The 27,416-nt window shown below is 57.0% G+C and overlaps 2 protein-coding genes across 14 annotated transcripts in view; one reads left to right on the top strand and one right to left on the bottom strand.

Annotated features, from left to right (window-relative positions):
- SLC1A7 (solute carrier family 1 member 7) overlaps positions 1–2,243 on the top strand; it is a 77,388-nt gene extending 75,145 nt beyond the window's left edge. For 8 of the 10 annotated variants that reach the window (XM_053214048.1, XM_053214049.1, XM_053214042.1 and 5 more), the window contains 2 exons: positions 411–513; positions 1,079–2,243. In XM_053214048.1, coding sequence (XP_053070023.1) covers positions 411–513; positions 1,079–1,297 — 322 coding nt within the window. In that variant the 3' untranslated portion in view covers positions 1,298–2,243. Of the gene's footprint in view, positions 1–410; positions 514–1,059 lie in introns of those variants that run through there. The other 2 variants (XM_053214046.1, XM_053214047.1) reach the window with 2 other exon arrangements.
- Positions 68–27,216, bottom strand: PODN (podocan). 4 transcript variants are annotated; one of them, XM_027059166.2, is made up of 11 exons: positions 26,870–27,216; positions 19,605–19,946; positions 18,272–18,365; positions 16,649–16,713; positions 14,968–15,077; positions 13,679–13,835; positions 13,263–13,378; positions 12,062–12,719; positions 8,686–8,834; positions 7,340–7,550; positions 3,940–4,951 (listed from the first exon to the last, which is right to left on the bottom strand). In XM_027059166.2, exons 1-10 carry the CDS (start codon positions 26,957–26,959, stop codon positions 7,367–7,369), a joined length of 1,965 nt encoding a protein of 654 aa, XP_026914967.2. In that variant the 5' UTR covers positions 26,960–27,216; the 3' UTR covers positions 3,940–4,951; positions 7,340–7,366. The 4 variants fall into 4 exon arrangements, with proteins under 4 accessions (XP_026914968.2, XP_026914967.2, XP_026914969.2 ...); XM_027059168.2 differs by having other exon boundaries at positions 19,605–19,918; positions 26,870–27,027; XM_027059169.2 differs by lacking the exon at positions 26,870–27,216 and adding an exon at positions 20,164–20,302 and having other exon boundaries at positions 19,605–19,918.
- Between the last annotated feature and the right edge of the window lie 200 nt (positions 27,217–27,416).

Here is a 27,416-nt window from a genome sequence, read left to right as displayed (position 1 = left end):
CTACCTGCCTCATCCCCCAGGCAGCAGGCATTGAGGGTGGGCCGGGAGAACTGCCATGGTTTGGCACACTGACACCAGCCTTTGCGGGGGCCAGTTTTTAAAAATGAAAATGTGCCTACCCTTGTTCAAAAATATGAAGAATTTCAAGGGGGTGAGAGCAGAGCATCAGACCAAGCCCAGGCCCTTTTGAGCATGGGCACAGTCCACATGTTCCTGAATCCAGCCGTGCATCAACTTGCTTTGGCCTTGCCCGAGCAGGGGCAGTAGGCTTGAGAGGACCGAAAAGGCACTTTGCCACAGGCTCCAACCTGGCTGCCGGCTGCAGGTGCTGCTGGGCTGGGCCCTGCCTGCTGCCAGCTCCTCTTACCAAAAATAGTGCCCACCACTCACTGCCCACCTTGGCTCACCAGGGACCGTTTTCGCACCATGATTAACGTGCTGGGTGACGCGCTGGCGGCAGGGATCATGGCCCACATCTGCCGGAAGGACTTTGCTCAGGACACAGGCGTGGAGGTGAGAGCAGTGCCTCCCTCCCAGCCTGGCCGTTGGGAGGGTGGAGCTGGGATGGGGGTGCAGGTCTTCTCACCAGCTGGGCAACTTTCTGCCAATCCCTCCCTGCCTCCTCATCTGGACACGGGGTGACCGATTCCTCTCGCAGCTAGCTGTTGAGCACTCGTCATCGTGGGAGGAGCAGTGGCAAACAAAGAAAGATAAACCCTGTCCTCAGGGAGCCTGTACCTTAGTGTGGGGGTGCGCTCTATCCTGCCGACAACAATGCAAACATTTGTACGTCTGCACAGGGCTTCGTGGCAATAACTATGTGTAACAGGCTGTCCCACTCCCATTGGGGTGGATGGGCAGGGGACCCACCAGTTCCCTCACTGGACTTCTCCACTAAAACAACCTCAAAAGGAAGCAGGACAGATTGGAACTGGAGCCCAGAGAGGCCGTGTGTGACATATCAAGGTCCCACAGCACATCTGTAGGAAAACCAATCACGTGGTTTGCTCTTTCAGTCTTCCCTGGTGTCTAACCTCACTCCCTCCTGCTGCTACCAAGGCCTGTTTCCCCTCCCCAGAAACTGCCGCCCCGTGAGACCAAGCCAGTGAGCCTCCAGGAGATCGTGGCAACCCAGCAGAATGGCTGTGTGAAGAGCGTGGCGGAGGCCTCAGAGCTGACCCTGGGCCCTGCCTGTCCCCACCACATCCCTGTCCAGGTGGAGCAGGACGACGAACCAGCTGCCACCTCTCTGGACCACTGCACCATTGAGATCAGTGAGCTTGAGACCAATGTGTAGCCTGCAGAGCTGCAGGGGCCAGGGGAGGCCTCCAGGTCTAGGGGCCAAGGGCAGGATCTCAACTCACTACTTTTCCGAGCACTCGACAGGAGCCAGGCTCACACACTCCTCCCACCCTTGAGAGGCCAGGATTCGCCCCACAGGCCAGACAATAGAGTCTCAGAAAGGGAAAGACTGCATGTGGGAGCCCCAGCTGGAGAATTATGACCTGGCACAGCCAAGGCCCCAGCTATGACATTTCCACCGTGTTAACCTATGAGGGTGGCAGCAGGGGCTATATGGTCCCACTTTCTGGATCACAGAGTTGAGACCCCATGAGCTGAAAACACTTGCCCCAGGTCTCAGGGCAGGTAACGTCAGGGCCAGGACTCTAACTCAAGTCTTCCAGGCCCTGGCCACTCTCTCCTGGAGGACAGGGGCCTGCAGGGCCAGATGCCAAGGGTCTCTGCCCCTCTGCAGGAGCTCAGCAGCCACCACTGCCTTCAGTTTATGAAGATAGAGCGATGTTCTGGTTCTGCCCCAGCTGAGTCCCTGCCCAGGCCGGTCACCCTCCCTGCCCCATAACACGTGGCCTCAGACAAACAGCTCTCCCTGAGGACGGCCCAGCCCTAGGCCAAGGCCCGCTGCCTGCCACGTGCCACAGCCTGTCCCGTCTCCCATCAGTCTCACCAGTCGTGTCTCACAAAGCTCAGCCCGTGTGGAGACAGCATGGCCTCAGAAGAGCTGCAGGGGCCCTTGGACACATTTGGGCCAGTCTCCCACAGGACAGGTGGGCCAGCCAGGACTGGGGAGGCAGGCTTGCCTGGGATGCTTTAGTCAAGCTGCCCATGGAGCCTTGGGGTCAGCACTCTCCATGAGCCTGTGTGATGAAGTGGTGTTAGATTTTCTACTCCTTTCTGTGTTCGCAAATTCAGTGATAACTAAATAAAGGTGTTTTGTTTTTCAATTTTGTGGGCTTGGTGACCATACCCTGGCCAGCATTTTTTTTAATGTTGACTTATTTTTGAGGTTGGGGGGAGGGAAGAAATGCGAGCAGGGGAGGGGCAGAAAGAGAGGGAGAGAGAGAGAGAGAGAGAGAGAGAGAGAGAGAGAGAGAGAGAGAGAGAGAGAAAATCCCAGGCAGGCTCTATGCCATCAGCCCAACACAGGGCTCGAACTCACAAACCGTGAGATCATAACCTGAGCTGAAATCAAGAGTCTGATGATGCTCAACTGATTGAGCCACCCAGGCCCCCCAGCCAGCATTTCTTTATTGGGCTCATACAGGCTGTCAGACTGGCCTGACAGGGCAGCCAGCGTATGAACAGACCTGCCCAGGTGGCCAGAATGTACAGGCTTGTCCATGTAGCTGGAGTGTAGACAGGTCTAGCTGGCCTGTCAGTGTATGGACAGACCTGCCTGGGCAGCCAGAGTGCAAATGAGCCTGTCCCTGGAGGTTGGAATGAGGACAGGCCTGTCTGACCTGTCATATGCAGGAGGCAGAGTGTAAATCGGGGGGCCTTTGCTTTGTTTAAGGAGGGGATGTGCCCAAGGACATTTCCAGACTCTCTCCCTCATTGTCCTTGTCCCCAGGGTGCCTCCAGGAGGCTCCAGGAGACACAGAAGAGCCGTGGCCACACTGCCTGTTCTGAATGTGCTTTGGGGAGAACATCTAGCTCCAGAGTCTTGCACAGAGGAGCCCATGAAGACACTGAAGCTGGGGGAGGGGATGGGCTTCCCAAAGTCACTCAGAGAACCAGGAGGGCACTTGCTTCCCAGCCCCCGCTCCTGAACTCCTTCCTATCCTCCTTGCATGGCCATGATCTGAGGAGTCCAAGAAGGGCCCCGATCCTAGGATCCCCGTCTCGCTGCAGGGCTGGGGGCTGTGGGGTCCACCATGGGAGCATCCTTCCTTCACTCAGGCCTAATCACCTAAGAGAGGTCAGAGGTCAAGCTATCAGTCATTCCCACAGTGGTGTGGACCGGCTTAAACGTCCCTTCCCTGTGTCACATCTCTAAGGCCCTTTTAGCAACGAAGCCTGGCCCACCACAAGGCAGGAATCTGGTCTTTGACAGGAGCATGCTTACACACCTCCGGTAGTGGGAGGTCATGCTTCCTGGGCATCTCACCACCTGTGCTCTGAGCCGGGGGCTGCCTTCCAGTTCCAACTCTGGCACTGTTGGGGGCGGTGGGAGCACTAGGCGTGTCCGTCACTTCTTCCCCGGGCAGGCCTGCAAAGACCTGGGCCCCCAAGTAGACCCTGCTCTAGGTCTCAGGCCTGCCTCTAGTCCCCTTCCCACCCCAGCCATCCTGGGGACAAACCCCATCAGTAGTGCCCACTCAGTGCACAGGCGGTCCTCTGGGTGAGCTCAGATGCTCAGCCTCTGGAAGCGCGGAGTGAGCTCACAAGCCCAGTGTGGTGGTGCTGGCCGGACCTGCTGACCCCCACCAAGCTGACGGTCACACGTGCCTCCAGGCCTCCTCACCTGTGACTAAACCCTGCGTCTCTGGACCTCTGCCTGTGTGATTACTTTGTGGGCCCAAGAACTGAACTTCGTGCCAACTCCTGCTGGTCTGGAAAGGCTCTCAGGTGCTTGTATCCTGCCCACCCCAGCCAGGCACTGGCCTGGCACCTGGCAGGAAGCACACACGGACACGGCCATAGGCTGCCAGAAAGGGGTAATGCTTTTATATTAGTTTTTCTATAACAAGAAAAATCAGTTTTGTTTTTTGTCATTTTTTTTTTCTTAAAAAAGAATTTAAAAACCCAAGGCACCCAGAACATCCCACAGGCCCAAAGAATAAAAAAGGTATGTCATCAGGGCAGCTGGGCCCTTCCTCCTTGCCTGGCACTGCCCTTCCGCCTGACTTCTGCCCAAGGCCCCAGCAACCCCAGGAGACTTTCCCTCTGGCCTCAGTGGGGTTTCCCATCACAGACATGCCTGTGGCCGGCCAGGGCCTGGCAGGGAGTGGCTGCCTGGGCAGCTGGGAGTCAGGGCAGGCAGGCCAGGGCAGCAGTCCCAAAGGTTCCTGTCCCCAAAGGGAAGAAAAGGAACAAAAGTCAGCTTCTGTGAGTTCCAGAGGGTGGCAGGCACCTGGCCACAGAGAGCACCAAGATAACTCTGTCTTCTCCAGTGGACGGACGAACAGACGGATGAGCAGGTGGCAAGCTGTTCTGGCCAGTTCTGGCTGGGGCAAGATATGTCGGTGGCATAGGCCATAGAGGGCTGTTTTCATGGGACTCGTGTGTGTGTGTGTGTGTGTGTGTGTGTGTGTGTGTGTGCGCGCGCGCACGCGCACGCATGCACATGCGGGTCCAAGGTGAAGGGAGCAGGCGCCCGTGAGTGCCAGGGCAGGGTCAGACCCTTCCCTGAGTCTGCAGGAGTCCAAGGACATGATGGCAATGGAGGGCGTGGGATGGAGAGGGGAACTGTATGGTGGGCTTGCTCTGTGCAGCCAGCAGTGTGTGACTGTGTCATGTTGCCTGCACGTGTCTGGCCGTGGGGTACTACAGGAACAAGGGGGAATGGGAGACTGTGTGTCCAGCCTGTGTTGTGGCAGTGGGGTGCAGGGTGGCTGGTGAGGGTGGCACTGGGTGTGTCTGTGAGCATGGCAGAGTGGGGCTCACAGGGCACAGGTACGTGCTGCAGAAAGGGGTCTGGCGGTCCGGTGTCCTGTAGAACACGTGGGAGAGTCAGGGAGGCCAGGGCAGAAGTGCCAGCTTTGGGAAGGTGGATTAGAGCTGGGGGCCCCCCAGGGGACTCTGGGAGGGCCAGGCGACTGCAGGCAGGAGGCAGAGTTGCCCCTGGGAGCCCAGAACCAGCCGGCCACCCACTGAGAGGTGTTCTTGCTGATGTGACCAGGCCTGGTATTGACTAGAGGGCTTTTAGGTCCCTCTGGCCACTCCCCAGGGCCTCTCCCAAGGCCCCACTCAACAGACCCGACCGAGGCCAATGTCCTCCAGAGAGGACAGATTCTCTCCCATCCCAGGACTCCCCATCCCCCTCAATGAGGGATATAGCATCCTCACTGGACAGCTGTTCACCCCCATCGTTGACCCCTGGCTCTGCCTGAGGACAATGCCTAGAGAGAAGGATCTCCACTTCATACTCCTGGGCTCCGAGAACAGAGGAAGGGGATTCCCAAGAGCCTCTTCTCCATGGTGGGATAACTGCCCCACGCACACTCTTCTGTCAGCCACACCTCCCTCTGTCATCCACCCATGGGATCCTTACCACCACCTTCAAGTCTCCACTCTGACCCAAGCCCCTGCTTTCAGTGTCCTAACAGTGGCCCAAGGGCCCCTTCACATGGCCACAGCCTGACCCTGTGACCCCTAGCTCAGCTCATTCTGATATTCCCTTCTGACCACATCTCTCCTCCTGGCTACTCACCACACTGTGCCCACTCTCCAACGTCCCTCTCCAGAGACCCTGCCCACCCACTCTCCTCCTGTCTGCACCTCCTTCCTTCCCAGCCTGACCCCCAGGGTCCACAACTGCAGCCATTCTCTTGTCAACACCCTCAACGTCCTTGTTCCTTACCCTTCTGTCCCACACACCTGGCCAAAACCCCAGCCATGGATGGATCCAATGGTCCATCTTCTCCACACCCACCCCAGTCTGCTGGGCACCTCCTGTTGCACAGAGAAAACAGAAGGCTGAAGGCATCGGGCTGATGTGACTTCACGTTCAGCCACCAAGCCACTGTCCTGTGTGTGACTGCAGCCTTCATCCCTCCTGACACAGTGGAAGGACTGAGCCTCCTGCCAAAGCCAGACCCTCCTACTGTGTCCACAGGGCTAGCTTCTCCCTGCTCTCCTCTCTTACATCTTTAACTCCCCCTCTGGGCCAGCCCCTCCCATCAACTCTGTTTCTGAAAAGGGTGCAAAGTAAACAGAGTCCCTCCTGAACTTCACACCTCTTCCCCGTGCCACCCTCTCATCTCATCCCTTTACGGCCAAACTTCTTGACAGAGTTGTCTACGCTCCCTGGATCCACTCCTTGCCAGCTACTTTCTCCACCTTCACTGCCCTTGAGGCTGCTCCCCCACAAGGTCACGGGTAACTTCTTGTGGATAAATCTGACAGGCCTTTGATAGTGCTCACCTCCACCTGCCTCTCAGCAGCACTGACACAGCTACTCTCTCCACCAGAGCCGTGGGGATGCACGGGTGTAGACACATGCATGCGCGAGTGCATGCAAGCATGCACACATCCTGAACCTGTGAATGTGTCGTGGAGTACATGTATGTGTGTCTGTGTGCGCTCTGTGTCCTGAGTGTGTGTTATCCATGCACACGTATGCATGTTTGGACATGTGTGAGCACGGGTACATGTCAGTTGGTGCACTGTGTGCACATGTAGGGTGCTTGTGTTGCATATGCACATAATCTGCCTCTGTCCCACCTCCTTCCATAGCCGCTCTGTGTCAGCCCCTTCTGCAGGCTCCCTTGCAGCTGGCCACGGCCTGTCACTCTCCCCAAGCGAGCTCCCCGAGCTTCCTGTGGCCTCATGACTATTTCCAGGCTGATAATGTCTGGACCCCCATCTCCAGCCCAGACCTCAACCTCCAGCCCCAGACCCACATACCTGGCCCACCTCTGGGCAGCTCCCGAGCACACTCCAGGCCCGCCTAACTCGACACTCCCACCACAACAAATCTGCTCCCCTAGTACTATCGTCCATCTGGAATTCAAGTTAGACCTGGGGGCCTGTCCTCTCCCTCACCCTGGCCCAGCAGGACTACTCTGGCCTCTGGAGTCTGCCTGTCGCTCCCCCAAATCCCTTGAGGCCTTCTGCTTGTCTGCAACCTCACTGCCCACCCCCATCGCCTCTGGCCCGGATCGCCACAGTAGCCTCCTCCAGGCCCCCACATCCATGCCCTGCTTCCACCATCCCAGTGCCTGTGCCAGTCCCATCAGGGCGCTCATCGCCCTGGAGAGTTCCCCAGCCTGTGCTGGCCTCCCACAGCTTTGCCAGCCTCTCACCCAGGGCCTATACCGGGGTCAGGGACAGGAAGCTGGTGGGGAGAGGTCAGTGTACCCCCCCCCAGACCACCTACCTATGTCAAATCCGGTTCACCCCGTCACTATCGCCTTTCCTCATCCTCCTCATCCTCATCCTCCTCATCTTCCTCATCCTCTTCCTCCAACTGGCCCCGGTCCTTGGAAACGTCACCAAACTCAAAGTTGCCTTCTATGTCCAAGACCTGCAGGTGCTTCAGCCTCCGGAAGGCACTTTCCACCACGGAGCCCACGGCCAGCTTGTTAAACCTGTGCAGGCCACCCATTTGGGGTCAGTGTCAGAGGCCTAACCCTCAGAGTCCCCACACTTACCCAGCCTAGATGGTAAAGGGGAGGGAACGAGCTCTCCAGGAAGATGGCACAGGAAGCATAAAAGATGTGCAGGGGCTGCTAAGAAGCATGGTGTGTCATAAAAAGTCCCAGCTATTCAGTGTGGCTACAGCTTGGCGGGTAGGAGTGGACGCTGGGCCACTCAGCCAAAAGGGGAAGGTCCCTGTCTGCAAATGCTCTAAAATTTAGGAGTGGTGGAAACGGGTGCCTCCTCTCAGCCTGGGATTACCTCCCTCTGGGATCAACCCCAAGGCTTGAGGCTCTGGTGCTGCCAGCCTGGGGTTACTTTGAAGCCTGGTGTGGAGTGGCACACAGGCAAGGCCAGGGTTAAGCTGGGCCAGGGACACACCTGGGTTGAAGGGAGGCAGAGGCTGGGCTCTGATATCAGGCCCCCTCTATTCTTTGTGCCTTGGTCCCCATCCCCCCACACGAGCCCAGGCATAGGTCACACTCCACCCCAACCCAGCCTGGGGCCTTCTGGGCCACAACTCCCCTGGGAGGGCACATTCTGCCTCCTCAGATCTGTCCCTTCTCCCTGAGTTGAAGGGATGGTTAGGTAGGGTGTTGGGAAGAACCACCCTGACTCTACTGTACCAAAGCTCATTTCCTGGGGGAGTTGGCTCCCCCATTAGAATCATTCTAAACCCCCAGAGCTCAGCAAGGGCCTGAGCACCTGCTCTGCTGGGTCTGAGGCCCAGGGAACAGCCTGGCCAGCTATGGGCACAGCCATCATCCGTGCTCCCTGGTTCCCTTCCTGCCACGGTAACATCAATAATGCCCACATGCACTGCTTTTAAAGTTCCTGAAGCCCTTTTACAAACTTATAAACCTTACCAGGCTTGGCCAGGACTGTCCCCTCCCTTGAGAGCTGAGGACACAGAGGCTCGGGGGGGGGGGGGGTTCTGTGATGTACAGTCACAGAGCCAGTCAGCAGTGAAGCCAGGCTTCAAACACTGACCTCTACCTGGGAGCTGTTCCCACATGCCTCAACTATCCCACTAGAGCCAGGGTTGAACCCAGAGGGGCATGCGCACTGCCCCAGGGGACCTCCTACCTGAGAAAGATGCCTTTGAGGTTGGGCGTGGAGTCGAAGGCATTGGCAGGCACAGTGCTAATCTTGTTGTTCTGCAGGTACAGGTACTCGAGTGACTCAGGGAGCCCCTCAGGGATCTCTGTGAGCTGATTCCCAGCGATGTCCAGCAGCTATATAGATGACCAGGGGAGTCAAAACACTTAACATCTTGCAAAGATCCCACCAGCCACCTGGGCTATCTAAATCTTATGATAACCCTGTGAGGTGGGGCCTTTAACTGTCCCCATTTTCCAGGAGGGGAAACGAGGTTCACATGGATTAAGAGATCTGTCCAAGGCCACACAGCCTGTATGAAGCTGGAACCCAAAGCACCTGACTCCAAACCCTTGTTCTAACTGTTATATGTCCTACCCAGCTCCTCCTGTCTTCCCACATGAATTCACAGCCAAGATATCTGAGTGTCACAGTCCTTCCTCCTTAGTACACCTGTCACCCCTATCAGACTGAAGATCCCAGAAGGGCAGAGGCCCGGGGTCCTCCAGTGGTTGCATATTCCCACACTGGTCCCAGATGAGGGTGAGGGTGGGGTCCATACAGGTGGGGTTGCTCATTTGTGGCCTTCAGAGGCCATGTGGGCAGGGGCCAAGAGCAAGGGTTCAAGGCCCACTGACCTAGGCTGGTCAGTCCTGGGATCACCACATGCCTGGAGTCCAGGAAGCAGGTGGGCAGGGAAATGGGGTGGTTTTCCCAGGAAGCAGAGCAAATATGCAGCAGGCAGGAGACCTGGACGTGCATGGGCCCGGCTCACTGCCTGCCCCTCAGGCTGTCTGCACATACTAGCTCTGACACACACCTGTGTAGGCACAGGTGGGATTCCATCATCTCTAATCTCCCTTCCTCACCCTGACAGGAGGGGGCTCAGGGTCAGGAACTGGGGGCCATGAATCTAGATTCAAGATTCAAGGGGAAAAACCAACTTCACACCTTAGGGAGCCTCCCGGTCACCTCCTCTACCCAGCAGGGCTCCCTGCTCCCCACTGTGTCCCCTCCACACAGCTCTGGCACTTCCTCATTCATTCCGAACATCCTCATGCCCGCAGGTGCTGGGGAAATGGAATCCACTAGAAGCTGCCTCTGGCACTGGAGGTCAGGGTGGTGGAGGAGATGCATGCAGAATCTGACAATGACAGCTGGTGGAATTGGCTGTGTTGAGGGAGCCCAGGGGAGTGGCCTCGACCCAGGCTTGGGTCAGGGGAGTACAGCAGCCAGCACAGGCAGGGGCTCTGAAGCAGTGGGGGCAGCTGCTTATAGAAAGATCTGACAGTGTAAGGAAGAATCCCCCCACCAGACACCTCATCCCTGACTGAATTCACATACCTGCCCATCACTGGGGGCTTCCTGAAGGAGATGACACCTGAACTAAGTCCTAGGCATATTATAGGCTCTAGGATGGTAATGACCCACCATCTACCTTACTCCCTGCCAGGTTCTCAGTTCTAGAGCTGTGTCTTACGTGGTGGAGGCCCGGGACAGGCTGTGGCATGAATGAGTGAGGTGTTCCCAGGGTGCTATGCTTCCAGCAGCAAGGCCAGTATGAGTAAGTTCCCAGTGTGGCTGGGAAACCAAGGAGCTCAGCCAGGAGCAGAGGCAGGCCAGCCCTGAGAGCTGCGGCAAGGATTCTGGTCTGGGTCTAAGAGCAATGGGGAGCCACAGAAGGGTTCTGAGCAGGAGTGTAAGGTGAGTGTATGTGTTTCAAGATACCTACCGACTGCATACAGAATAAGGGAGTGAAGAGCTCCTATGGAGCCGGGGTGCAGGTGAGAAAGGGGGGTGGCTCGGGGTATGGGAAGCAGGGGTGGAGAGAAGTGAGTTGAGAGATGCGATGGTAGAACTGGCAGAGTTTAGTAACAATGGATGTTGGGGGCACGTGGTGTGAAAAAGGGGGTGTCAAGGGCAGCTTCCAGGTTTCCTGTGGGCACCCCCTTCAGTGAGTTAGGAAATGCAGCACAGCGGTACCTAGTGGCTCAGTGGGTTAAGTGTCTGACTTTGGCTCAGGTCATGATCTCATGCTTCATGAGTTCGAGCCCCACGTCGGGCTCTGTGCTGACAGTGCAGAGCCTGCTTGGGATTCTCTCTCTCCCTCTCTCTCTCTCTCTCCCCCTCTGATCCTCTCCTGCTCGTATTTTCTCTCTCTCTCAAAATAAATACACTTCAAGAGGAGCAAGTGTGGAGGGGAGGACGATGGGATTCGAGCTCCTTGAGAATGGGCTCCTGAGGAAAACCAAGAGGGACTGACACAGGTAACGGGATCCTGGTGTCTGGCACCCAGCAGGGCTGTCTGGGTGAGGAGAGACCCCGGCTAACAGCTGCTCCTGTAAGGCCAGCTGCCTACCCCCAACTACCCCTGCCCTACCTTCGGGGCTGGCCCCCACCTCCCTGCCCCCCATTCTGTGGGCTCTCCCCTATGTTTCCCTCAGACATCCTCATCCTGACAGCTCCCCCGAAAAACGTGTACTGTGAGCCTACCACACTGAGGTCCTGCGAACACGACAGACTAAAATGCCTGCCGCGGGTTCCAGCAAAAGAGCAGGCAACAAACAAGCAGATGGATGACCTAATGCCCAGGAGGGATGAGGATCAGGAAGAAAAACAAAGCAGAGGAGGGTGATAGGTGGTGAAGGAAGACCTCCCAAGGAGGTGACATTTGAGAGACAGGGAGGGGACATGTTGGGAAGGGGGGCCCATAGGGCAGCAGAGTGGGGGGCAGCTCCTGACCTCGCAGCACCTAGGCCCTGCCTCCCAAGTTTCTCAAGTTCCCTTTCAGCCCTCACTGAGTGGGAAGTTTCGCTCACAGCCGATATCCCACCTGACTCCAACTGTGGCCACAGCAGCCACACCCACTGAGCAGCCCAGCACTCCTCAAGCAGGCTCCCCCGGCCCTCTGCAGACCCGATGAGGTCAGCCTGCCTCCCAGGCCTCACCCCCTCCCCTGCCCCAAACCCAGCCTTTCCCAGCCACCTGTACCTGAGCCTTCAGATGGGTGAGCCTGACTCTCCAGTGCCACCTGAACTGGCCCTGCCCGCCCCCTCCCCCGCCTGTCCTCCTGAACCGTGGGCCCCCTACCTGCAGCCATGACTTCTTATCCCCACAGCCCTCTGCAAGCCTGTACCTGCAGGTGCTGAGCTCAGCCTGGCCACACCAGCCCGTCACTGCTGTATCCTGGCATGCCAGCCAGCCGCTTCCTTGGTCCAGCCGCCCCACCCCCACCGCCACCCCCCTCACGGCCAGTCCCTCCTACCCACCCCTCACCTGGGCCCAGAAGATGGGTGGGCTCGGGGCAGCCATCCCAGTAGCACCTCACGCGGGCATGACCCAGCCGCTCTCCCCTCCCCCTTACCTGGAGGTGGGCAAGGTCGGCCCAGGAGCGGGGGCCCAGGGCGCGGCTGCGCAGCCGGTTGCCGGTGAGGTAGAGCTCACGCAGCTGGGCCATGCCGGCCAGCGCTCCGCGCGCCAGGGCTGCCAGTTCATTGCGCTTGACCTTCAGCACGTGCACGTTGCGCGGCAGCCCGGGTGGCAAGGTGTGCAGCCGGTTACCGGACAGGTCCAGCGAGCGCAGCAGGCGCAGCTTGCGGAAGGCATCTCGGTGCACCTGTGGGCTGGTGATGCGGTTGTAGCTGAGGTTGAGCTCCTCCAGGAAGTAGGTGGTGGCGAAGTCGTCGCGGCCAATGCCGGTGATCTGGTTGTGCAGGATCATGAGAGTGCGCACGCGCCGGGGCAGGCCGCTGGGCACGCGCTCTAGAGCGTTGTTGTACAGGTGCACCGTGTGCAGCCGCTTAAGGCCCTGGAAGGCCCGCGGGTGGATGCCGCGCGCGTGCAGCTGGTTGCTGTGCAGCAGCAGGTACTCGAGGCTGCGGATGGGCGTCAGCACGTCTGCGTCCACGCTCCGGATGGCGTTCTTCTCCAGGTGCAGGAGCACGAGGCTGCGCGGCAGCCCTGCCGGGACCCGCGACAGGTTGTTGCTGGACAGATCGAGGTACTCCAGGCTGGAGAGCTTCCTGTGGCAGGAAGGAATTAGGATGGTTGGCTGAGGCCCACGGTGTTTGGTCCCACCCCTACTCCCAAGGGAGATGGTGAGGGACCTGCCTCTAACTCAACGCAGCTCTGTGACTAGCTCACTAGGGGAGCTCAGTCCTTTTGGAGCCGGTCCTTGGGTTGATTCAGTGACACGTTGGTGAAGGAAGAATCTAGCATGGTTTTTGACACATAGAAGTCAATTTGAAGACCAATTATTTAAGGCTTTTTGTGGCTACCCTGGGCCCTAAAAAATGAAAACATATTTGCCTTCAGCAAGTATACTCCAGTTTCAACTTTGTACCAAGAAGCCAGCCTCACTGGAAGTGGGGCAGGCCTTCTCTAGACATATCACTTGTTCTTGGGGACAGACGTGTCAAGCAAAGGCACAAGCCCAAAGTTCCTTCTCCAGGAACCTGGTGGGGGACAGGTAGGTGACAGGCATGTGTGAGAGGACCCGGCAGGGTGGGCCCAGGGAGCAGCTTCCCGGTTACCGTGCTCACACGGAGGGCCCAGGTGGGGCTCACCAGAAGGTTTCATTGTCCAGACCCTCGTCAGTCAGGTAATTGTTCTGCAGGTACAGTTCACGCAGATTGCTCAGCTCACTGAAGGCACCTGGTGGGATCTTCTCCAGCTTGTTGTTCTGAGGGGTGGGATGGTGGGGAGCATGAGGGACAGCTGAGGGGCAGGGGCGGAGCCCTGGATGAGATATGGAGGGGAGTCTAGGGGAACCATGCGAGGAGGCACAGGCCTGGAGGATGCTGCATGATATATTGACAGCCAGGTACCCAGGCTTCTGCCTGGTTCTCCACAGTGGACACTGTGCCCTCCGGCGTGTGCCCAAGGCCCCACAGCCTCACCACAGTGCCTGTGTGGGCCTGGGCTCTTCCCCCACTGCAGGACCCTGCTCTTTTGCCGCCCCTCCCCATGCTCTCCCTCCCACCTTGAGGTGCAGCTTATAGAGGGCAGGTGGCAGGTGCTTGGGCACATGGCGCAGGAAGTTGCTGGACAGAATGAGGATCTCGACGTTGCTGGAGCCGTTGAACATGTTGTCCGGCAGCCCGGCATCCGCCAGCTTGTTGTTGTGCAGGTACACGGACCTGGGGGATGAGACACAGGTCCTCACCCACCCATGCCCACCCCTCTTCCAACCAGCTCATCTGATGAGCCTTCAGACCTTGCTCAGGTTGGGCCTGGGCCCAGGGCACCCTCCTCCCATTTGAAGGACCTCAGACCCCACCCAATCCAGTGCCTCCTAAACAACCAAGGAGACCAAGGACCCACCAGAGGCTGCCCCCTCACGTCAGTGGCAGAAACAGGATTTCCTGACCCCTAGTCTGTGTTCCTCCACACCCTTCAAGATTCTCAGTCATTGCCTGACTGTTGCAGCCCTGGAATCCTGCGTGCCAACCCCAAGCAGCTGGCTCTGAGTTCTGCAGGACTTCCCACGATGGGGGCTATCCCCGCTACCTCTTTATCTCAAGTGTCCACTACAGGCCCTGGCTCAGAGGAGGTGAACTCTCATTCATTCAGCAAATATATAGTGATTGTCCCTATGTGCCAGGACTGTTCTAGACTCTGAAGATATAAGCAGTGGACACAACCAACAAGACCCTGCCTTCATGGAACTAACATACTAGAAGGAGCAAAGATAAAAAATAAGAGAAGATATTCTAAACACAAAAGAACTCATTCTTGCTGTGTGGCCTCTCTTGGGCCTCAGCCTTCTCATCTGTAGGATGGGACCATGCACAGTGACCCCATGGAGAGAATCAAGTGAGATGACAGATTCAGGGACAGAAGCAGAAGCAGCACCGGGGATTGTCAGTACCTGCCCCCCCCCCCCCAACCACCCTGCCCTGCTCACACACCTGTGCTACTCTTCCCAAAGCAGCTCTTGGGGAGGGGCAGCTCTGTCTGCTGGAAGATGCTTCCTTCCCACAGGGGCTGGGGAAGGAGGGAAAGACCCTCCACCCAGCTCCCCACAGTTCCACAGACATCACTCTCTGTCCTTGCCTCTTGGACTGATTGCTTTCACTCCTCAGATCCTGTGCCCCTGCAGCCCGTGGGCATCCCTCACCACAGCCCTGAGCAAGGGCATCATGCCTGCACTGCCCAGCATGCCCCTCCTCCAGGGCCTGTCCTCTGCCTGGCTTGGGGCTGGGAGTGTCTCAGCTTCTCCCCCTTCCCCAGCCTGAGCCCAGGGCCCCCATCTGACCTCTGACCTCTGACCTCAAGTTTGGCTTCTGGCCAAAAGTGAGCCCGTAAATCTTGGTGAGATAGTTGGCAGCGAAGTCCACGCTGATCAGGGTGTTTGGCAGGAACCGGGGTGCCAACGTCAGCTGGAAAGGGAAGAGTTGGGGCAGAAAGACCAATGGCGGGCAGAGGCCAGCTCTGGGTCTCACTGCCTGCTGCTCACCTGGGCTCCTCTTTGCAACCAGAGCCATCTTTCTAAACTGGAAGCCCGTCCCACTCCCCTGAGTGTGCAAAAACAGAACTCCGTGGCCCCCCACAGCCCTAAACATTCAAAGCCCCCTAGGCCTGTCCCCTGCCCTGCCTGTCCTCTTGGCCTCTCCCCTCATTGCTCCCTGACACAGACCCTCTGTCCAGCTACAGTGAGCACCCGCTTCTCCAGACACACCCTCCCCCTGCCCAGTGTCTAGCCTTCATTCATTCAACAGTAGTCCCTGAGTCTGCAACACTGTAGGCATGCGTCCAGCAGCTGGATGTGTCCTGAGGAACAAGACAGAGAAGTGCCTCCACCCCCACCCCCAAAGCTTACATCTCAACGGAGAAGACAATAAACAAGGCACAAAAGTATCCAATAGTGATAGCGAGTTAAAACAGGCTGAAGACGGAATAACTGGCTCGGGAACAGGTGACACTTAAGGCATTAAGGCACTGTTAATGCCATCTGAGGGGAGAGCACCCACAGCAGCAGGGGCAGCGAGTGTAGGCCCCACCTGGGGGTTGCCAGGTTTGGGGGCTGGAGGAGAGGGAGTGAGTGGGAATAGGAGTTGAGAGAGGCAGGCGGGCCCACACACAGGCCATCTGCCATGGGGAGAAGTGTGGCTTTCATTCTGCGTGGAAAGTAAAGCCTCAGGAGTTTTGAGATGGGGAAGGCGGGTTGGCGGGGTAGAAGCAGGTGTGATTTTTAAAGGTCACTCTGGCTTCTCTGTGGAGAAGGAGGAGCAAACAGGGAAGCAGGGCCATCGTGGTGCAGGCTGGTGGACCGGGGCTGGAGGGGAGCCGAGGGCGTGCAGTGGGATTAGGCGTGGGTGAGCAAAGCGCCCTGGATTTGTGGCTCAGCTGAGCGGTGCTGTAGGTGGTTGGAGATGACCTTTATGGGGGGCGGGGGAGAAGGCCGCAGGAGAATTGGGCTTTCGGGGTTGTGGGAGGCAGGCAGAGTTCTAGTTCCATTAGACATCTAGGGAAGATGTCGAGGAGGCGGGTGGATCTTTGAGTCTCCTATGGGAGGAGTGGAAAGGGCTAGAGGCTGCCACTGGACATGGCCATGATGTAGATGGGTGCTAAAGCCCGGGGAGGGGATGGGTCACCTCAAGAGACCTCAGAGAGAAGAGGCCAGGACAGAGCCCTGGGACACACCAAATATTTTGAAGTTGAGTGCCTTCGTGCCTTTTCTCATGCTCTCTCTTTGGCAGTGCCTCCCCCTTAGGCCCCCTGGCTGAAATCCCGTTACCCTTCATGGCCCTGCTCAAATGCCATCTCCTCCAGGAAGCCCTCCAAGTAGCTATCACCTTCCTGCACTTCTGTAAGGCCTTGGCCTCCGTTTTCATTATCTGACCACTCTGATGCCCTGCAGTGAGGTGTGAGGTCTCACCGGGACCATGTCTGAGCAGCAATGGGGACCCAGTGACCTGAGCTCAGCCTCCAACACCAGGGGGCCCCTTACCTTGTTATTGGCCAAGTACAGGTAGTTGAGGTTGGTCAGATGCTCAAACGCCTCCTCCGGGAGCCCTTCAAAGGACAGGCATCGGTCAGAGCCCTGGATGAAGGAGATGCTACAAGGGAGCACACCACCACCGACCCCCCCAGTGCCCACCCCACTTGCCAGGACCGGGAGGGCCCTCCCTGAGGCATGTTGGGTTCTGATCCCTTCCCAACCAGTCCCAGCAGCCCTGTTTTCTTTCCCCTTGCTCCCAGGAGCCCCGGCTCAGAGGAGCAGGTAGACAGTGTCTACTCACAAATGACCAATTCTTCACCTGCTCGGGGGCACCCATGTGGGAATGGGTCCTCATAAGGTCAGGCCACGGGGCAGAGGACCCATCCCCACCCTTCCCCATCAGGAAGGAGTGCTTTCTTCAGGTGCAGCCCTAGAGGATCAGAGACCCTCCTCATACCTCTGCAGGGCAGAGCTGTGGCCCCTGTGCCCCCCCACCCCCGCCACCATCTGGCCCATCCCTGTCCCAGCTGGCAGCTGTAGTGTCAGGACTCGGCTGTTGCTGGGAGCCCAGCCAAACTGGCCCTTCTCCAGTCCTGAGGCCAGCCTCTGACACTCAGTTCCGGGCTCCCAGACCCTCAGATGCTGGGACGCACCCAAGCATCTAAGGAGAGGGAACAGTTACATAAACCGTGCAGGGTCCCTCTGTGGAATACCCGGCTGCCGCTGTGTGAAATGATGGCCACTGAGAGTTTTTTGCAACATGAAAAATGCTGCTTTGCTAACTGCTAAGTGGAGCAGAGCAATTATGACAGTTATAATATCTAAACTGTAAGCTCAGCTATAAATGAAAAAAACACAAAGAAAAGAGACTAGATTGAATTGTGGTGATGGTTGTACAACTATGTAAACTTACCAAAACTTGTCAAATTGTACTTTTATGTTGGGTGAATCTTACAGCATATAAGTAAAGTAGAAAGAAACATACCCAAACGTTAGTAGTGATTAACTCCACGTGGCAGAATTATAAGTGGGTTTTTTCTTTTCCATTTTGTTTTCTACATTTCCAAATTTTCTGTTATAAATTATTTTCATCATCAGAAAAAAATAACTTTTTACAATGTGAGTGTTCTACGCATCTTTGATTCTGAAGGCCTTCTGTGAATATGAGTCTATGAGAGGGGTGCATAGGTGGCTCAATCGCTTAAGTGTCTGACTTCTGCTCAGGTCATGATCTCGCGGTTTATGAGTTTGAGCCCCGTGTCAGGCTCTGTGCTGACAGCTCGGAGCCCGGAGCCTGCTTCAGGCTCTCCCCCTCTTTCTGCCCCTCCTCCGCACGTCCTCTCTCTCTCTCTCTCAAAAATAAATAAATGTTAAAAAAAATAATAATAAAAATAAAGAGTCTATGAGAAAGGTCCTGGGAATCTCAGCCTTTCCCCTGACCCAACTCCCACGTCTCAGAAACCCACAGGGGTGACTCTTAGGCAACCACAGGGAGCCCCTGGCCGTGAGGCCCTGCTGCCAGCCCAGCCCTGCTGTTTTTCGTATCCCAGGATCTGCAGGGTGGAGCTCTTCCCATGGGCACCAGTCCCCACCCCCTCGTGTCCCTCTCCTGGGCTCTGGGTGATCCCTCACCTCGGGAAGTCAGACGGTTGTTCTGGAGGTTCAGAGTTTCCAGTCGATGCAATCTGGAGAGCTCCTGGGGGTAGATCTTCTCCAACTGGTTGTTCTGGGGAGTAAGGGCCAGGGATGGTGAGGAGGCAGGCTCACTAGAGGCCTGCCCCCACCCTCAGTCCCAGTCCCAGGAGCCAGTCCCTCTGCTGGGCACCTCCCTTGGGATTCACCCTCATGCAGACAGGCCCTGGGTCTGGGCCAGGCCCGGGTCTCAGCACTGGAGGCACAGCAGTGACCACAAAAGGCATGCAGGTCCCACCTTCGAGGAGCCCAGATGGGAGCATCTCCAGGTGGTTCAAACTTGGAGTGCCGCCTCCCCTCTAGACCTGCTCCCTTCATGTTCCCACTGGATGACAGGCATCCGCAGCCCATTCTCCCCACCCCAAGCCAGAAACTACTTTTGGCTCCCTTTCTCGGGTTGGGGGGAGGAACCTGGGTCCTCACTCCCTTTGGAATGATTTAAAACCTTCCTCCAAAAGCCTTCCTGAATTGGCTTGGGGCCAGACTAGGAACTGCTATGGGCCCCACAGCACTAGTCCTTCTGTCTCCATCTGTTGTCTTTACCTGTTTAGATCTCTGCCTCCCCCATAGGCTGTTCAAGTCCTCCCTACACGCCCAGCATCTGACACAGCACCAGACGTATCAAGCATGCACCCGGGAGACTTTTATGAATAAATGAGTGAATGAACCAACAGTAAGTGTTGTCCTTAACTTGTCCCTTTCCCTCATGGGCTACCCTGGCCGCGGGCTCCCTCCACCATCACCCTAGACCTATCAGTTTGAGTGACCATTGGGCAGATCACTTTCCTTCACTAGGCTTGATCTCTGGAAATGGGTACGAGAGCCCCTCTCTCTCCTCCAGAGCTGCTGGGCCACACAAAGTTGGGTGCACCAGAACTCCCAGAGTCCCCCATCTGGAACACTGTGTCCCACTTCTCAAAATCTAGCCTGCACCTCAGCTGGGGAGAATACTCTATCCTCTGAGCCCCCAGAGCATCAATCAGGGTCGACTTTCTCTTGTTCTCCTGGCCTGTAATGGTGTCTGGGCACCCCGTCCGTTCAGAGGGTCAGCTGCCAGGCAGATCTGTGTCCTTTTTTCCCTCAGCCCAGACTCCTCCAAGTAAAACAAAGCAGTTATAATATCACGTTACTCTGTGACTGGGACATCAGAGGGGGGAATGCCCTAGCACCTTGTGTCTGGGGTTGGGGAGCCACAGGAACTGGGGGTTCTGGGCCAGGAGCCGCGAGTGTAGAGGGCAGCCCCTGGTGACCGCTGTTGCAATGGCGGCTTCACCTGCAGAGACAGATGGTTGGTGTGCTCAGGCAGGTCCCCCGGGAACTCACGCAGGTCAATGCCACCACAGTCCACAACACCTTCTTGGGAGCAGGCACAGTCTCGGGGGCAGTTGATGGTGGCAGGGCCAGGCCCTGGCTCCTCAGGGCTCAGGACCAACACTGGCTCCTCCATGAATTCGTTCTCTTCAGGGCTCAGGCTGTGGGCACCACCTCGGCCAAACCCCGGAGACCTCACCGTGCTCACCAGTCCCAGCTGCAGCTGCGATGGCAACAGCAACAGGAACAGCAGTGCCCTGCTCCGGGCCATGGTGCCTGCAGGAGGGGGTGAGTCAGACTTCACCTGTTAGGGACAGCAGGCACAGGGCTAGGGCCTATGGAAGTCATACTAGGGCCCTCCTAGGCACAAGACAGAGCCTACCCAGGGATCCTGGGCACACGTCCGATCTGCTGCCACCCTCCCTTCCCTACCCACCTCCCCCTCATCAGGGCTACCCTCTGGAGGGAGGAGGTGAAGCCCTGTCCTTAGGCAAGTCTGCAAAACTTCCAGCAGCCCTTACCAGTCCTGGCTCTGAGCACCGGACACCCACTTCACAGAAGGGGAATCTGTGGCCCAGGAGGAACTGTGACTTGCAGGCGTTGGCCAGGACTTTGTGGAGCTCTTGCTGCCCTGGCACAGGCGGGGCTGACAGGCCCTGTAACTCATCCAGAGCCACAGGCCATGGTGGGCCAGCAGCAGCAGGGCACATCCCAGCTCTTCGGCTTGCTGTTCTAGGATGTTCAGGGCTTGACCCTGTCTCTCTTCCAGCACCCACACCCCAGTCATACAGGTCTATCTAGAAGTTCCTCTCTCCAGGCCTTTGCACATGCTGTTCCTTCTGCCTGGAAGCCCTCTCCCTCTCCCTCTCTTGTGCAGTTAGCAACTTCTCTAAGAACTAACACCAGTGATGTGTCCCCTGGGAAGACTCTGCGCTGCCCCAGGACCCTCCATCACTGTTCCCCCAGGGTATGAGTTGGGTTGGGCTGTGAATACGTGAAGGTGTCTTTCTCCCATGTAGGGCTGTGAGCCACTCTCAGTGTCTGGGTGGAGCTGGGCATAGGGCAGGCATCAGTGAATGGTGCTGCTGCCATCCCTTCCAAGTCCCTTCCTGATGTTTGCACTCTCAGCTGGCCTCACCAGAGCCTGCTGCCACCTGCAAGGGACCACTCCCGAGCACTGCATAGCCCCCTAGAGCAGAGGGGTGGGGCATTGGGGATGGCCTCAGGCCATGAGGAAGATGCAGGGTTCCATCTTTAGCAGCCCATGGACCTAGCTGGGCTCTGGGCTGGTCTCTGGAGTTCTCTTTACAGAAAGGCACTTAGCAAACATCTCTGGGATGATGTCACAGGCCATAGCTCAGGTATGCTGACTCTAGAGTCCCACAGACCCCAGTTTGAATCCCTCTCCACCACTTAGTGGCTCTGACCCCCCCTAGGCCTATTTCCTCACCTTACAAGGCAGATAATACATCTAAACCCACAGCATCCGGGAGCAGTCAGCAAGGTGACAGATGTGAAGCACCTGATACCTCCTGGGTGATGCGGTGCTGCTGTCACTGCTGCAGCAATTACAAATGCAGGTACATGGCAGGTGCTCAGCCCCAGGGGACCCCTGTCCCAGTCTGAGGCTCTCTCCAAGGCACTAGATCGGGGACCACACCCCACACGGCTAGAAGATGCTGGGCCTGGGTAAATTGGGAGCTGGCCACCGCTGCCGATGTCCGGTTAGGAAGGCAGGCACTGGAGCCAACTAGCCAGGGCTGAGGTCGGCTCTGGCTCTCAGTTGTATGACCCTGAGCAAGTTTTGTCACCCACCAAACCTCAGCTTCCTCACCCGTCCACCCTAGTGGAGACACCATGAGAGTCAGTGAGATGCACATACTGTATACCCTAAGTGCTCAATAAATGTTAGCTCTTCCTACCACTAATATCTGATCCATGGGCACTGCCCACCCCACAACCCCCTGCTTCTTCCTCTTCTCTTGTCCAGATCCTGCTTGTGCTTTTCAGTCCGGTCCCAGGCCCACCTCCCCGCAGATTTACAGACTCCAGCCTCCTACGAATTCCTGCTGCCCTGTGGCCATTGCAGTATTTCAGACACTGCTTTGCCTCACTCATTGGCTCAGCCGGCTCTCCAAGGTGAGGTCTTGTCTGCTCTCAGCCCTGTGCTGGCACAGGGGACACAAGTGAGGTGGCAAAGTTCCCTGCTCTCAGTCTAGAGGGGGCAGCAGAGCCCAATTCAATAACTACTGCCCCTCCCTCCACCCCAGACTGGGTGAGCCCTGGGAAGCCATAAAGAGAGAGAGAGACAGAGAGATGTGTGAGGAGAGAGAAGAGGGGAAGCAGCCAGGCTTGTCTGACTCCACATAGGTCTACGAGGTCTAAGCAGACTCAGACCCCAGCTGCTGGCCCGGCAGAAAACCAGGGGGCCTACTAGCACACGCACAGCTCCCAGGCCTCAGGGGTCGGTTGGCAGCAGTAAGGATCACTTGCCGCAGCCTGGCCCTATGCCCACCCTACCACACCCCTGCTTCCCCATCCCCTGACCAAACAGGCAATGAATCCTCAGCCAGTCTACAGACCATCATCCCCATGCACACTGTAACTCCTCCCCTCCCCCTCCCCCCCTCACTAGCTCAAAAGCCTTCAGTCCCCGGAGCCACCAGCATTAGACCAGTGTGTGACCCCACTGCGGACCAGGGCTCTGGGAGGGGGGAGTGTGGGCACAGTCCCCAAATCAACCAGGGCAGGAGGCCAGGGAGAAGGTTCCTCCCCTCATATCCTGTGCACTCACCGGACCAGCGATTTTTCCTCCCTCCCCTTCGGTGTGTATCCGTGAAGATCTATAAAACTGTATCTGTTTATATTAACAGTATGAACCATATTGAAAATGTTATCACCATCACTTTATAGATGAGGGAGCTGAGGCCCAATGGGATCGGCCAATGTAACACAGCTGTTAAATGGTGAAGCTGAGCTCCCAGCCCAGGGCCTTAACCACAATGCTACATGGCCCCTTCACTAGGCCAAGCACAGCTGAGCACTAAGGACCCAGACAGAGCACTCGGGTTGGGCTCCCGCCCTTAAGAAGCTCACACCTGCACCGTCCAAAGTAGTGGCTGTATGTGGCTACTGAGCACTTGAAATGTGGCTAGAATGAATTGAGAGGTGCTATAAGTGTAATCCGTAGTATATACGGATTCCACAGACTAGTACAAAAGAGGATGTAGAATATCACTAATATTTAGGGTATCTCACACAACATCTCATTTATTTTTATATTAATTATGTATGTTGGATAAACTAGTTAAATAAAATAAGCTACTAAAATTAATTTTACCTGTCACATTTTATTTTTTTAACCTGGCTTCTAGAAAATTTCATATTATGTACGCAGCTTGCATTTATGGCTCACGTTATATTTCTATCAGGCAGTGCTGGCATGGATGTAATAGACGTAGGTGTAAACTGAGTATTATAATCCCAGTGTCATCAGAGGTGTGATGGAGGGAAACCAGAGTCCGTAGGGGCCCCAAGGAGACCTAACCTTGCCTGGGGCCAACAAGGCTTCCCAGAAGAAGTGATGCCTTATTTAGCCATAAAGGGTGAACATCAGGCAAAAGGGAGAGAGTGATATAAGCAAGGAGGTCAGCATGTACAAAGGCCCAGGTGCAAAAGAGCCCATGTGGTGACCTCCACCAAGCTGGCTAGAGCGTCTGGTGGGTGTTGGGGACAGGGAGTGATGCAGGTGGGCAGTCCAGGCCAAGAAGGGACTTGAAAGCCTAGTTAGGGAGAGGGATCCTTATCTTAGGATCTTAGGAAAGATGAGGAGCCGTTGAAGAGCAGGAGAGTGGCATGGGCAGGTTTATGGATGGACCGGTGAGGAGCTCTCTGAGGCTGTGCAACGGTACAGGCAAGGCCTCACAAGCCTGGTCTGGACAGAGAGACGTGTTGGGATGGAGAGGATGAGCTGGATGGACAAGAGAGGGAGGAAGAACAGACAGGGCCTAGAGAGTCCCACCTCATCCTCTGCAACTTGGGATCCTGGGCAGCCCCAGCTCCACCACCTGGTTTTCTGTGTGGCCTTGGCCACATCCTGGCCCATCTGAGTCTCGATTTGTTGTTGTTGTTCTTCTAAGAATGTTGAGCCAGATAAGCCCCTAAAGCCCCTTCTGTGTGCTCAGCCACATTGGAGCTGTGTGAGGGAAGAATAAAGGAGAGAGTGGGCCCCTGGCCTCTTCGTGTCCTGAGTGAGGAGGCCCTGGTGAGGCACAATTTACACCGCTGGTTCAGCAAATGGCCAGCTAGAGGGGCAGCTCGGCCTGCAGTGAGCTCTCTATCAGGGAGCGCCTTAGCAACAGAAGGGCATGGGCTCCACTCCTGTCGGCCATGTGGGTCTGGACAAGGCCGCTTCACCACCTGAGCCTCGTGATGGGCGCTCCTCGTGAGATAAGGCAATGGAGATGGGCGCTCCTCGTGAGAATTAAATGAAATGACATGTCCACCTGTTGCTGGCATCAGGCTAGTGCAACACACATGGGGTTCCTGTTACTGAGGAAGTCCCTGGGACCAGCTGCCTCTCACCGCACCTACCTCCCCTAGGGAACCAAACCTTAAGGCCCAGAAGCGCTTAAGTGGAGATTAAGGCAAAACTAGAAGAAGGAAGGGGAAGGGAGACCCAAATCAGGACACAGATCCTCAGCCCCTAGCAGCACCTTCTTCCTCCACTCAAATACAGTAAAAATTCACTAATCCCCCACTTGGTGCTAAGCCCAAGATAGCTGCATCTTATTGCCTCTAAGAGAAATCCCAAAACTAAGACATAATCTTCCTACTCTGCAGATAAGAAACTCAAGCACAAAGGGGCTCCCATAGCTGCCCATCCCCATCAAACTCCTACTCAAACGCCCCTGCTCTGGGAAGCTGTTGCTCCCCTCTGGGTGAGGAAGTTCTTTGGTGCTCCCACAGCACTGCTGGCCCACTGAATCCTGCAAGATTCAGCTGAGCCTTTCCTGACTCCCCAGGCATGGAGTGAGTGTTCGGGAAATGTTTGCAGAACGAAGAAATGAATTTGTGAAAGGCAGAGTTGGAAAAAATTTGCAAAATTATCTAGTCTGACCCCCTCAGTTCACAGATTAGTATGTTCAAGTTAAGGCCAGGACTAGAATTTGTGTCTTCTGACTCCTGCCCAGAGCCTTGAACTGCTCTTGAAGACTGAGTAGGAGTTCTCCAGATGGACAAAGAGGAGGAAAAGCACTCCAGACAGAGGGAAGGACATGAGCAAAGGTACAGTGTGGGGATGGGAGAAGAGGGAGGTGCCTTTAAAGAAAGGAAAACAGGGGTGCCTGGGTGGCTCAGTTGGTTAAGCTGCCAACTTCGGATCAGGTCATGATCTTGTAGTTCGTGAGTTCCAGCCCCATGTAGGGCTCCATGGGGACAGCTCAGAGCCTGGACCCTGCTTTGGATTCTGTGTCTCTCTCTCTCTGCCCCTCCCCTGCTCGTGCTCTGTCTCTCTCTTTAAAATTAAATAAACATTTTTTTAAAAATAATAAAGGGTAAACTGGATGGGGCAGGGGATTGAGGATGTGACCGGAGGTCCAAGTCTCCAAAGGCATCAGCCACTATGGCTAAGGTGCTGGTGATAGGGAGCCATCAAGGGCACCAGGCAGGTCATGGTCAGAGGTCTTAGTATGACTCTACTAGGCCTAAAGGTGCCACCATTAGTCACCCCTTACCTAAGATTCAGATACAAAGCACAAAGTATTTTCCCACAAGATTTTGTGAAAACAGCCATTTGAATCTAACATTTCTCTTTTAAAAAAATTTTTTTTAAATGTTTATTTATCTTTGAGAGGGAGAGAGAGCGAGAGAGAGAGAGAGAGAGAGAGAAAGAGAAGGAGGACAGGCAGAGAGAGAGAGGGAGACACAGAATCCCAAGCAGGCTCCAGGCTCTGAGCTGTCAGCACAGAGCCGGACGCGGGGCTTAAACTCACAAACCCAGAGATCATGACCTGAGCTGAAGCCAGACGCTTAACCGACTGAGCCACCAAGTCTTCCTGAATCTAACATTTCTTAACTTGCACTCTAGACTAGAATAGACTGGGTCCTTAAAAGGGGACATGACCACCCGAAGGCTCTCCTGGTTCATAGCAGTGGTGCCTCTTGGAGCTGCTAAACCACTGCTTCACCTTCCCCCGCCTGCCCAAGTCCAAGAGCAGTTACTCAGGTTGCGGGGGCCTCAACAGGTCCATGATGCACTCCGAGCGCCAGGCGCGCATCCCTCTATTCCTTGGGGACCCGGGACAGTCAGCGCCGCTCTCATTCTCCTGCCGCGTCTGCTTCTGTCCCTAAGTCGCGGCGGTTGCCCACTCCCACCCCCCAGACCAGGCTGATGCCAAGAGCTCGCGGCCGCCACCACCTCCTCTTCCACCTGACGGCGCATCAGGTATTCTAACCCCCCTCCCCAGCCTGGCGGTTCCAAGACCTACAACCTGGCACTTCCGCCGCTTTCGCTGGAGGGCGCCGACCTCTCTCCTCGCGCTCCACACCCCCCCCCCCCCCGACCCCCGCTCAGTCCAGCTGTCCCAGCGGGCAGGCAGCCGCGTAGACAGACGGACACCAGGTGCCAGCTGAGAGCTCTGGCTTGGCGAGTGCGCGGCGCTGGGCTGGGGAGCCAAGCCCCGAGCGGGTCCGAGCGGCTGTCGCGCGGGCTCCGACTCACCTGTCCGCCCTTCCTGGAAACATATCTCTGCCCCTCGCTAGGCCTCAGTTTCTCTGTCTGTGACGAGGGCGAAGGGCGAACTAACTGGGGTGAGCTGATACAGTAAGACGCGCGCCTGGGCTCTAAGTACAGGGGTCTACGCCCCTCCCCAGTTCCACCTGCCCCCACATTCCCGGTCACCAGCCCGCGTCCTTCCACCCCACTCCCCTCCCATCCGCCCTCAGATTCTTTCCAGATGTGCGCAACGGGGGAGGGGGGGGCGCGAGGGCTGGGACCAGCCTGTGGCCAGAGAGGAGACAAGGCCCCTGCCCAGGTCGCGATCGCGGAGGGGTCGCACTCCCAAGGTAGAACTCTCGGCCGCGCACCCGGTGCAGGGCTCCCACCTAGGGGACTGGATGCCGCGGCCCCGCCCGGGGGGAGCTGCGGGGACCATCCGGACCAGGCGGGAAGTCCGAGTCCGCCGCCCAGGCTCTGCCCGGACCCCTTGGCCCACCCGCGCCGGGTACCTGCTGCGCCCCCGCGCCGCGCCGCGCCCTGCCGGCCGTACGCGCTGTCCCGATTCGCCGCTGCGCTCCGCGGGCGCGGGCTCCTTCCATTCAAGTCGAGCCGTGAGCTCGGCGACGCAAGTTTTGTTGTGGGTTTTCTCCTCCCCGCCTCTCCCCCGCTCCCCCCTCCACACCGCGTGCATCTGCTGGACGCCGGCCTCCTCCGGACACAGGCGTAGGGTCCCCACAGGCGCGGGGAAGGGGAGAGGGCCTGCCCCCTCCGCTCGTGGGCTTGGCCCGGCCCCACTTCCCGGGAGGCAGAGCCCCCGCAGCGACCCCTCTCCCCCTCTCCGCCGCGGCGGGGCCGCCGTACCAGGCCACCCCCCTCCACCCAGAGCCTGGGAAGGCGGGGTGTCTAGCCCGCAACGCTTCCTAGTTCCCGCCTTCCGCAGTGGAACTGGACCCCCTTTAGGCCCCAGCACCTGAAAGGAGGGCTGGGGAAAGGGCCCCTTCACCCAAGTGCCTCTGAGCCCAGTTTCTTCCTCATGACTGAGGATTTTGCAACCGC

The sequence above is a fragment of the Acinonyx jubatus genome, chromosome C1, assembly GCF_027475565.1.
Source record: "Acinonyx jubatus isolate Ajub_Pintada_27869175 chromosome C1, VMU_Ajub_asm_v1.0, whole genome shotgun sequence".
Classification (NCBI taxonomy): domain Eukaryota; kingdom Metazoa; phylum Chordata; class Mammalia; order Carnivora; family Felidae; genus Acinonyx; species Acinonyx jubatus.
The sequence above is the reverse complement of the archived record's forward strand: the minus strand, read 5'-3'. Positions and strand labels throughout refer to the sequence as shown.

Excerpts from the sequence above, each read along its gene's own strand:
- PODN (XM_027059166.2), bottom strand. The coding sequence starts at position 26,959 with ATGGAAGGAGCCCGCGCCCGCGGAGCGCAGCGGCGAATCGGGACAGCG. Across the intron at positions 12,720-13,262 it reads CTGGACAATGAAACCTTCTG|GAAGCTCTCCAGCCTGGAGT; the intron begins GTGAGCCCCACC and ends TTCCTGCCACAG. Across the intron at positions 8,835-12,061 it reads CCGACCTTGCCCACCTCCAG|CTGCTGGACATCGCTGGGAA; the intron begins GTAAGGGGGAGG and ends TCATCTATATAG.